We start from the raw sequence: 12,500 nt of genomic DNA, 5'->3' as shown, positions 1-12,500 counted from the left end.
TCCCATTCTCGTTTCTGTGTATGTGTGTGTGTGTGTGTGTGTGTGATAAGCGCTTTGACTGTTTGGTCTCGGACCGAGGATATGCGCTATATAAGTATTCATGTCTGTCTATCTATCTATCTATCTATCTATTTATTAAACTATGAATATCTTGCTGTATGTGCGTGCGCGCGTGCGTGCGTGCGTGCGTGTGTGTTTATGTGTGTGTGTGTGTCTGCCTGTCTGTCTGTCTTTGCTCTGTGTGTGTGTGTGTGTGTGTGTGTTTAAGCGTGTGTGTGTGTGTGTGTGTGTGTGTGTGTGTGTATGTCTGTGGTGTGTGTGTGTGTGTGTGTGTGTGTGTGTGTGTGTGTGTTCGTTCTTTAGCGTCTTTTCACTATCAGTGATATTAGACGTTAAAAAGGGGTGGGGGGGAGGACGGGGGCATGGGGGGAGGAGGGGGGTGGGGGCAGGGAAGAGGAAAACAGAAAAAAAGGGAAACCAGAAAACTACCGTAAAATTCATAACTAACATGCAATTGCATTTAACAGTAACAATTCAATAATAATAATGATAATAACCAGAAACCATTAACACAATTCTGAAGTGCATTAATTTAAAGGAATGTAGAAATAGGGCTATGAACTAATGCCTGTGAAAGTTCGACCATAAGAACCTCGTCAGAAATTACAAAAATCATCTGCGGAATTATTATTCTCTTTGAAATACTTGGGCAAGAAGGTACGAAACTGCTGACAGTGAAACAAACAATGATGCAAGCTGAACTGCTTACCACAGATGTGTGTGTGTGTGTGTGCCTGTCTGTCTGTCTGTGTGTGTGTGTGTGTGTGTGTGTGTGTGTGTGTGTGTGTTTCTTTCTTTCCGTGTATTTTTCTTCTCTCGTGTGAAGTAGTTTGGGTCCGTCAGCAAGCCGTCTTTCCGGGTTCAGTGTTGTGTTCCCCATTTTCCAAACGGTGTGAAAGGATCAATGTGAAGGTCAAGTGAATGGTGCAGTTTCAAAATAAAGATCGTATTATTGTTCCAAAATCAAAATGAAGATCAATTTCATGTTCCATATTCAAAATATAGATCGTAATTATTGTTCCAAATTCAAAATGAAGATCAGTTTAACATCCCAAATTGAAATAAAGATCGAATCATTGCTCCAAACTCAAATTGAATATCAAATTAATGTTCTAGATTGAAAATAAAGATCGATTTTTTTTCCAAATTCAAAACAAAAATCAAATTGATGTTCCAAATTCAAAATAAACATCGATTTATTGTTCCGAGTTCAAAATAAAAAACCACGTTAATGCTCCAACATTCAAAATAGACCGAATTATTGTTCCAGAATCAAAATTGATAGACATCAAAATAATGTTCCCAATACAAACCAAAGTGGAAATACAGGCCATCAGGTGGCGCTGTAGTGTAGCGACGCGATCTCCCTGGGGAGAGCAGCTCGAATTTCACACAGAGAAATCTGTTGTGTTAAAATGAAATACAAATACAAATTAAAATACAAATACAAATCACTTGAGATGCAGTGATATCATGGTGCGATGTCTCCTGACTGTCGGTCAGAGCACGCCGTGCTGGGATCAGGCCACAACACCAACACCCAATGGAAAGGCGTCATGACACGTGTGATTGTTCCACACAGTACATACACACGCACACACATAAATGCACCGCCTTCCCCCTCCCTACACACACACACACACACACACACACACACAACGCGTCAATGTTTTCACATTTCATCCGGGCGCAATAGCCGAGTGATTAAAGCGTTGGACTTTCAATCTGAGGGTCCCAGGTTCAAATCTCGGTAACGGCGCCTGGTGGGGTAAAGGATGGAGATTTTTCCGATCTCCTATGTCAACATATGTGCAGACCTGCTTCTGCCTGAACCCCGTTCGTGTGTATATGCACGCAGGAGATCCAATACGCACGTTTAAGATTCTGTAATCTATGTCAGTGTTCGGTGGGCTATGGAAACAAGAACATACCCAGCATGCACACCCCCGAAAAACGGAGTATGGCTGCCTACATGTCGAGGAAAATAAACAAAAACCGTCATACAGGTGAAATGTTACATGTCTGTATGAGTGTATGTGCCTTAAATCTGATTGAGTGACACAGGTAACGAATGATGAGCGTCCAGCCGTTTTTAGTTTTTAGTTATTCATTCATTTATTTATCTCACTTATTCTATTATTACCTTTGCTTTCCTCAAGGCCTGTCTATGCGCGTTGGGTTACGCTGCTGGTCAGGCATCTGCTTGGCAGATGTGGTGTAGCGTATATGGATTTGTCCGAATGTTGTTATGCCTCCATTCATGACTTTCTTTCAATCAGCCATAACTCCTTCACTGAACAAAAGATCGGCTCAAAATCGGCATTATGCCTAGACACTACACACACACACACACACACACACACACACACACACACACACTCTCTCTCTCTCTCTCTCACACACACACTCTCTCTCTCTCACACACACACACACACTCACACACACACACACACACACTCTCTCTCTCTCTCTCTCTCACACACATTCTCTCTCTCTCTCTCTTTCTCACACACACACACACACACGCACACACACTCTCTCTCTCTCTCTCACACACACACATTCATTCATTCATTCATTGAATGTTGTTGAACATCTGTGTTAGATATTTTTTGGTTGGTTTGTGTTGAAGATGCATAGTGTGTCATGTAAAATCTTATTTATCTTTCTTTAATGTCACCCCCTTCAGTAAGGGGCTTTGGCCTTTATCTGAATAAAAAATCGTTATCGTTATCGTTATCACACACACACACACACACACACACACTCTCTCTCTCTCTCTCTCTCTCTCTCTCTCTCTCTCTCTCACACACACACACACACACACACACATTCTATCTCTCTCTCACACACACACACACACTCTCTCTCTCTCTCTTTCTCACACACACACACGCACTCACACACACACACACACACACACACACACACACACACACAAACAAACAACAACAACAAAACAGATTGCTCTGACTGTACAGAAAAGTGAGCGTGCACAGCGCTCAATACTGAGACACAGAACAGACAGACAGTGTGAATCCTATACAGCCCCCAATATGAAGGCATCATTTAACAACACAGAACAAACCGCCCCGTTGACGTGGTGGTTTATTAGGAAAAGGAATCATATATCGTAATTATTGATATATATGTCCAGACCAAGCTTGTTTGCTTTTAATAGCAACATACACCTCTACTGTTGAAGGCTGCGTGTATGAGAATAAGAACAAATGCAGCATTCACTTGATTTTACTGGGGGGAAAATGTACATCATAAATATGTCCACTGCCGCGTATACAACAAAGCTTGCATGTGTCAAAAGTACAATAACAACATGGAGTATGCTGTGAAAAATGTTGCCATTTAAAAAGTAAAACAAACAACAGGCTTTGTTATAAAATAATATAAACTCTTTGGTAAGGGATTATAAATATCATTCAAACTAACGACCAGATAACATTGTGAAAACATGTGAAAGTATCAGTTTGCACAAGGCGAAGTATGGTAATGGTGTGTGTGTGCGCGCGCACGCGCGGGCGTGTGTGTGTGTGTGTGTGTGTGTCTGCGCGCGTGCATTTTGTGTGTTTGTGCTCGTGCGCGCGCGAGTTGAAAGTGCTTGCGTGCGTGTGTTTGCCACTGAATGTGTGCTTGTATGTGCATGTGTGTGTGTTTACGCATGTGTGTAACTCAAGTCATTCACAGTGTAAGTGTGCGCGAACGCGTGCGCGCCAGCATGTATGTGCTGGGATGGGTTTCTACAAGAGGGAAAAAGTGCTCCATACAGGACAGACTACATGTGATCAGGTTACATCTTTACGGCCAATGACAGGGAGATGGAAGACAAGACTGTTGGTCCACATGTTTCACGTGCAAGGAGGGGCTGCTGGCCGCAACAGGTGACTGAGTCATGAGGATGATGGCCGCTACAGGTGACTATGAGTCATGAGGATGATGGCTGCTACAGGTGAAAGGTGACTATGAGTCAGGAGGATGATAGCTGCTACAGGTGACAGGAGACTGACTCATGAGGATGATGGCCGCTACAGGTGACTATGAGTCATGAGGATGATGGCCGCTACAGGTGACAGGTGACTGGGTCATGAGGATGATGGCCGCTACAGGTGACTGAGTCATGAGGATGATGGCCGCTACAGGTGACAGGTGACTGAGTCATGAGGATGATGGCCGCTACAGGTGACACGTGACTGAGTCATGAGGATGATGGCCGCTACAGGTGACAGGTGACTATGAGTCATGAGGATGATGGCCGCTACAGGTGACTGAGTCATGAGGATGATGGCCGCTACAGGTGAGTATGAGTCATGAGGATGATGGCCGCTACAGGTGACTGAGTCATGAGGATGATGGCCGCTACAGGTGACTGAGTCATGAGGATGATGGCCGCTACAGGTGACTGAATCATGAGGATGATGGCCGCTACAGGTGACTGAGTCATGAGGATGATGGCCGCTACAGGTGACTATGAGTCATGAGGATGATGGCCGCTACAGGTGACTGAGTCATGAGGATGATGGCCGCTACAGGTGACAGGTGACTATGAGTCATGAGGATGATGGCCGCTACAGGTGACTGAGTCATGAGGATGATGGCCGCTACAGGTGAGTGAGTCATGAGGATGATGGCCGCTACAGGTGACTATGAGTCATGAGGATGATGACCGCTACAGGTGACTATGAGTCATGAGGATGATGGCCACTACAGGTGACTGAGTCATGAAGATGATGGCCGCTACAGGTGACTGAATCATGAGGATGATGGCCGCTACAGGTGACTGAGTCATGAGGATGATGGCCGCTACAGGTGACTATGAGTCATGAGGATGATGGCCGCTACAGGTGACTATGAGTCATGAGGATGATGGCCGCTACAGGTGACTATGAGTCATGAGGATGATGGCCGCTACAGGTGACAGGTGACTATGAGTCATGAGGATGATGGCTACTACAGGTGACAGGTGACTATGAGTCATGAGGATGATGGCCGCTACAGGTGAGTATGAGTCATGAGGATGATGGCCGCTACAGGTGACTATGAGTCATGAGAATGATGGCCGCTACAGGTGACAGGTGACTATGAGTCATGAGGATGATGAGGTCCACTGAGGGCCTGGAGTGCTGGTCACTGTTGAATGGCACCATCATACTCTGCCTCCCCTGCCAGAATGTCACACAGAGAAATCTGTAGCAATGCAATACCTGATACAACACATTGCATTACGTAGTACAATGCAGTACAGTAGAACCGAGGTCCAGTGTACGGTAGCCTATATCTGTTGCACAGAAACTATCAACAGCGCCAATATCACGTGGAGTGATGGCACACACACACACACACACACACACACACACACACACACACACACATACACACACATACACACACACACACACACACACACACACACACACATCATGTGGAGTGATTGCCTAGAGGTAACGCTCTCCCCCTCCTAGACCTTGTGTGGTGGTCTGGACGCTAGTCCTTCGGATGAGACGATAAACTGAGGTCCCGTGTGCAGCATGCACTTAGCGCACGTAAAAGAACCCACGGCAACAAAAGGGTTGTTCCTGGCAAAATTCTGTAGAAAAATCCACTTCGATAGGAAAAACAAATAAAACTGCGTGCAGGAAAAAATACAAAAAAGGGTGGTGGCACTGTAGTGTAGCGACGGGCTCTCCCTGGGGAGAGCAGCCCGAATTTCACACAAAGAAATACAAATACAAAATACAAAAGCGTTATTCCACAGAAAAAGCCACTTTGTCATATTGGTACAGTTATGCTGACAGAAATGTCAAGTTTGCCAGGTAAAACACTGAACTATGTACACAGGCAAACAGGAAGGTGGATGACGCTGGGTCCTTGGTGATGTGGGGCTCCCTAAGGAAGAACAGACCCACTAATTCCACATGCATACAATCTGCTGTGACACTGAGCCAGACACCAACGATGCAACGCAGCACGTGCTAATCCCAGGGCCATGGGGGAAAGTCACTAATCTCTGGGAGTTGGGGAAAGTCACTAATCTCTGGGAGTTGGGGAAAGTCACTAATCTCTGGGAGTTGGGGAAAGTCATTAATCCCAGGGAGTTGGGGAAAGTCATTAATCCCAGGGAGTTGGGGAAAGTCACTAATCCCAGGGAGTTGGGGAAAATCGGTAATCCCTGGGAGTTGGGGAAAGTCATTAATCCCAATAGTTGGGGAAAGTCTCTAATCCCTGGGACTGGGGGAAAGTCACTGATCCCTGGGAGTTGGGGAAAGTCGCTAATCCCAGTAGTTGGGGAAAGCCGCTAATCCCTGGGAGTTGGGGAAAGTCGCTAATCCCTGGGAGTTGGGGAAAGTCGCTAATCTCTGGGAGTTGGGGAAAGTCACTAATCTCTGGGAGTTGGGGAAAGTCGCTAATCCCTGGGAGTTGGGGAAAGTCAATAACCTCTGGGAGTTGGGGAAAGTCGGTAACCCCTGGGGGTTGGAGAAAGTTACTGTTGTTCCGGAAAGTCACTTATCCCTGGAACTGGGGGAAAGTCGCTAATCCCAGGAGTTGGGGAAAGTCGCTAATCCCAGGGACAAGGCGGAAAGTCGCTAATCTCAGGAGTTGGGGAAAGTCGCTAATCCCAGGGACAAGGCGGAAAGTCGCTAATCCCAGGAGTTGGGGAAAGTCGCTAGTCCCAGGGAAAAGGCGGAAAGTCGCTAATCCCAGGAGTTGGGGAAAGTCGCTAATCCCAGGGACAAGGCGGAAAGTCGCTAATCCCAGGGACAAGGCGGAAAGTCGCTAATCCCAGGGACAAGGCGGAAAGTCGCTAATCCCAGGGACATGGTGGAAAGTCGCTAATCCCAGGGACAAGGCGGAAAGTCGCTAATCCCAGGGACATGGTGGAAAGTCGCTAATCCCAGGGACAAGGCGGAAAGTCGCTAATCCCAGGGACATGGTGGAAAGTCGCTAATCCCAGGAGTTGTGGAAAGTCGCTAATCCCAGGGACATGGTGGAAAGTCGCAAATCCCAGGGACATGGTGGAAAGTCTCTAATCCCAGGGACTGGAAAGTCTCTAATCCCATGGAGTTGAGGAAAGTCTCTAATCCCAGGGACAAGGCGGAAAGTCTCCAATCCCAGGGAGTTGGGGAAAGTCTCTAATCCCTGGGACATGGTGGAAAGTCTCTAATCCCAGGGAGAAGGCGGAAAGTCTCTAATCCCAGGGACTGGAAAGTCGCTAATCCCTGGGAGGTGGGGAAAGTCTGTAATCCCAGGGACTGGAAAGTCGCTAATCCCTGGGAGTTGGGGAAAGTCTCTAATCCCAGGGACTGGAAAGTCGCTAATCCCAGGGACATGGTGGAAAGTCGCTAATCCCAGGGACTAGGGGGAAAGTCGCTAATCCCAGGGACTAGGGGGAAAGTCGCTAATCCCGGGGACTGGGGAAAAGTCTTCACGCCAGTCAAACTCAGCGCTGCTCAGATCCATCACCACAAACCGGCCCTGGTCTGTCCTGTGCCAAGAAGCCAAGATCCAGGGCTGAAGAAGAGTCGTCAACAGATCCCTGTTCCTCAGCCGCGGAAAGCCCCCGCTCCGCTCAGCACCAGCCTCAGCAAGGCACCCAGGCAGACAGACAGCACACACATGCCCGTGGCGCAGAGTGCCCGGGCGGAGGAGGCTGGACGGGTCGGGCATGGGTCGGCATAGCCGGGCAGGCCGTGACAGGCGGAGCAGCGTGGGGTGAGGCCGGCCTGCACGTACAGCTGGCGGACAAAGGCGTCATGGCGGGCCTCCATCCACGTCACCCCCACCAGCTCCAGCCCCTGCTCCCTCACCATCGTCATCACGTCAAACCGGCACCTGTCGACGTCACACAGCTCAACTCAACCGCACAGCACTAACGGTACCTGACGTCACACAACTCAACTCAACCAAACAACACTAACGGTACCTGACGTCACACAACACAACTCAACCAAACAACACTAACAGTACCTGGCGTCACACAACACAACTCAACCACACAACACTAGCGGTACCTGACGTCACACAACTCAACTCAACCAAACAACACTAACGGTACCTGACGTCACACAACACAACTCAACCACACAACACTAACGGTACCTGACGTCACACAACACAACTCAACCAAACAACACTAACGGTACCTGATGTCACACAACACAACTCAACCACACAACACTAACGGTACCTGACGTCACACAACACAACTCAACCAAACAACACTAACGGTACCTGACGTCACACAACTCAACTCAACCAAACAACACTAACGGTACCTGACGTCACACAACTCAACTCAACCAAACAACACTAACAGTACCTGACGTCACACAACACAACTCAACCTCACAGCACTAACGGTACCTGACGTCACATAACACAACTCAACCTCACAACACTAGCGGTACCTGACGTCACACAACTCAACTCAACCACACAACACTAACGGTACCTGACGTCACACAACACAACTCAACCACACAACACTAACGGTACCTGACGTCACACAACACAACTCAACCACACAACACTAACGGTACCTGACGTCACACAACACAACTCAACCTCACAGCACTAACGGTACCTGACGTCTCACAACACATCTCAACCACACAACACTAACGGTACCTGACGTCACACAACACAACTCAACCTCACAGCACTAACGGTACCTGACGTCACATAACACAACTCAACCTCACAGCACTAACGGTACCTGACGTCACACAACACAACTCAACCACACAACACTAACGGTACCTGACGTCACACAACACAACTCAACCAAACAACACTAACGGTACCTGACGTCACACAACACAACTCAACCACACAACACTAACGGTACCTGACGTCACACAACACAACTCAACCACACAACACTAACGGTACCTGACGTCACACAACACAACTCAACCACACAACACTAACGGTACCTGACGTCACACAACACAACTCAACCACACAACACTAACGGTACCTGACGTCACACAACACAACTCAACCACACAACACTAACGGCGCCTGTGTCACACAACACAACTCAACCACACAACACTAACAGTACCTGACGTCACACAACACAACTGAACCACACAACACTAACGGTACCTGACGTCTCACAACACATCTCAACCACACAACACTAATGGTACCTGACGTCTCACAACACAACTCAACCACACAACACTAACGGTACCTGACGTCACACAACACAACTCAACCAAACAATACTAACAGTACCTGACGACACACAACACAACTCAACCACACAACACTAGCGGTACCTGACGTCACACAACACAACTCAACCAAACAACACTAACAGTACCTGACGTCACACAACACAACTCAACCACACAACACTAACGGTACCTGACGTCACACAACACAACTCAACCAAACAACACTAACGGCGCCTGTGTCACACAACACAACTCAACCACACAACACTAACAGTACCTGACGTCACACAACACAACTCAACCACACAACACTAACGGTACCTGACGTCTCACAACACATCTCAACCACACAACACTAACGGTACCTGACGTCACACAACACAACTCAACCAAACAACACTAACGGTACCTGACGTCACACAACACAACTCAACCACACAACACTAACGGTACCTGACGTCACACAACACAACTCAACCACACAACACTAATGGTACCTGACGTCTCACAACACAACTCAACCACACAACACTAATGGTACCTGACGTCTCACAACACATCTCAACCACACAACACTAACGGTACCTGACGTCTCACAACACAACTCAACCACACAACACTAATGGTACCTGACGTCTCACAACACATCTCAACCACACAACACTAACGGTACCTGACGTCACACAACACAACTCAACCACACAACACTAACGGTACCTGACGTCTCACAACACATCTCAACCACACAACACTAACGGTACCTGACGTCACACAACACAACTCAACCACACAACACTAACGGTACCTGACGTCACACAACACATCTCAACCACACAACACTAACGGTACCTGACGTCACACAACACAACTCAACCACACAACACTAACGGTACCTGACGTCACACAACACAACTCAACCAAACAATACTAACAGTACCTGACGACACACAACACAACTCAACCACACAACACTAACGGTACCTGACGTCACACAACACAACTCAACCAAACAACACTAACAGTACCTGACGTCACTCAACACAACTCAACCACACAACACTAACGGTACCTGACGTCACACAACACAACTCAACCAAACAACACTAACGGTACCTGACGTCAGACAACACAACTCAACCACACAACACTAACGGTACCTGACGTCACACAACACAACTCAACCACACAACACTAACGGTACCTGACGTCACACAACACAACTCAACCACACAACACTAACGGTACCTGACGTCACACAACACAACTCAACCACACAACACTAACGGTACCTGACGTCACACAACACAACTCAACCACACAACACTAACGGTACCTGACGTCACACAACACAACTCAACCACACAACACTAACGGTACCTGTTCCCTCCCCTCAGTAGTGTTACACAGGTTCCCTCCCCTCAGTAGTGTTAGACAGGTTCCCTCCCCTCAGTAGTGTTAGACAGGTTCCCTCCCATAAACAATGTTAGACACTGTCAGGCTCGTGTCTATTGGGTCGTGTTGTCAGTGCTGGGGTCTTGGTTTGGTGAAGGTGTCTTTGTTTGAAGGAGTGAAGTCTTGAAACGTGAAACTCTCATGAACTAACTACAGATGACCACATTCCTACCATATCCTGACTCCACCTCCCTGTGAACGTTTTACTATAACTGACCACATAACTGACACTTCCTCCCTCCCAACGTGTTACAATGATAGACCACATAACTGCCAGATCCTGACACCACATAACTGTCACATCCTGACACAGCATAACACCACACCTGACACCACATGACAGCCACTCCTCACACCACATCCTGACACCACATAACACCACACCCTAACACCACATAACACCACATCCTGACACCACATAACACCACATAACTGCCACATCATAACACCACATAACACCACACCCTGACACCACATAACACCAGATAACTGCCACATCCTGACACCACATAACTGCCACATCTGACACCACATAACACCACATCATGACACCATATAACACCAGATAACACCACATCATGACACCACATCACGACACCACACCCTGACACCACATAACACCAGATAACAACATATCCTTACACCACATAACTGCCACATCCTGACACCACATAACACCACATCCTGACACCACATAACACCACATCCTGACACCACATAACACCACACCCTGACACCACATCATGACACCACATAATGCCACATAAAACCACATCCTGACATTGCATGACATCACATCCTAACACCACATACCACCACATCCTGACACCACATAACGCCACATCATGACACCACATAACACCACATCAAGACACCACATAACATCACACCCTAACACCAAATAACACCACATCACGACACCACACCCTGACACCATATAACACCACATCATGACACCACATAACACCACATCATGACACCACATTATGACACCACATCATGACACCACATAACAGCACATAACACCACATCACGACACCACATAACACCACACCCTGACACCATATAACACCACATCCTGACACCACATAACACATCACGACACCACATGACACCACATCCTGACACCACATAACACCACATCCTGACACCACATAACATCACATCATGACACCACGCCCCTTTACCTTCCCCTGAAGGCCCAGCTGCAGTTGCAGGCGGAGTAATCCATGCGGGCAGGGTCAAGGTCACGGGGCTGCAGGAAGAGAAGGAAGTAGTAGCGGTGGGGGTGGGGGTCGGGAGGGGCGGGGCCCATGTAGCTCTGCACCACGTTACCGGAAGCTACGTCACCGCCCCGGATGTTGACGACCAGCCAATGGGCGAAGGGCAGGCGGAGGTTGCCGAACGCCTCACTGGGCACGTGGGGGTCCACCATCATGAGGGTCAGGGTTTTGTCTGGGGGCAGGGAGGGGGATGAGGATCAGGGGCCGTCTTCAAAGAATGATTTAGGGTGTCCCCCCTCGCCGCTCCCCCACTCCCCTGCCCCTACATTTAAACTAAAAAGAGGAACCATTACAACCACCGAAGAAAAGAAAAGGAATATGAAACAAACAGAAAGCTCTCTTTCACACCAACCAATCAACCCTCCCCCCTACCGGCTTGCACTCCCCCCTCCTGTTGTTGTTGTTGCTGCTGTTGTTGCTGTTGTTGTTGTTGTTGCTGCTGTTGTTGTATCTGCTGTTGTTCCTGTTGTTGTTGTTGCTGCTGCTGTTGTTGTTGTTGCTGTTGTTGTTG

General features: G+C 47.8%; 1 protein-coding gene across 1 annotated transcript in view; it reads right to left on the bottom strand.

Moving 5' to 3' along the window:
* Nucleotides 1–6,848: 6,848 nt before the first annotated feature.
* The window catches only part of LOC143291162 (uncharacterized protein C56G2.4-like), a 30,608-nt gene continuing 24,956 nt past the window's right edge, over nucleotides 6,849–12,500 (bottom strand). Inside the window, exons 9-10 of the mRNA XM_076600863.1 lie at nucleotides 11,894–12,161; nucleotides 6,849–7,902 (exon numbers count right to left, since the gene is read on the bottom strand). Coding sequence (XP_076456978.1) covers nucleotides 7,614–7,902; nucleotides 11,894–12,161 — 557 coding nt within the window. The 3' untranslated portion in view covers nucleotides 6,849–7,613. The remainder of the gene's footprint in view (nucleotides 7,903–11,893; nucleotides 12,162–12,500) is intronic.

The sequence above is a fragment of the Babylonia areolata genome, chromosome 16 (genome assembly GCF_041734735.1).
Source record: "Babylonia areolata isolate BAREFJ2019XMU chromosome 16, ASM4173473v1, whole genome shotgun sequence".
NCBI lineage: Eukaryota > Metazoa > Mollusca > Gastropoda > Neogastropoda > Buccinidae > Babylonia > Babylonia areolata.
Note: the sequence above shows the minus strand (reverse complement) of the source record. Positions and strands in the feature narration are given on the sequence as shown.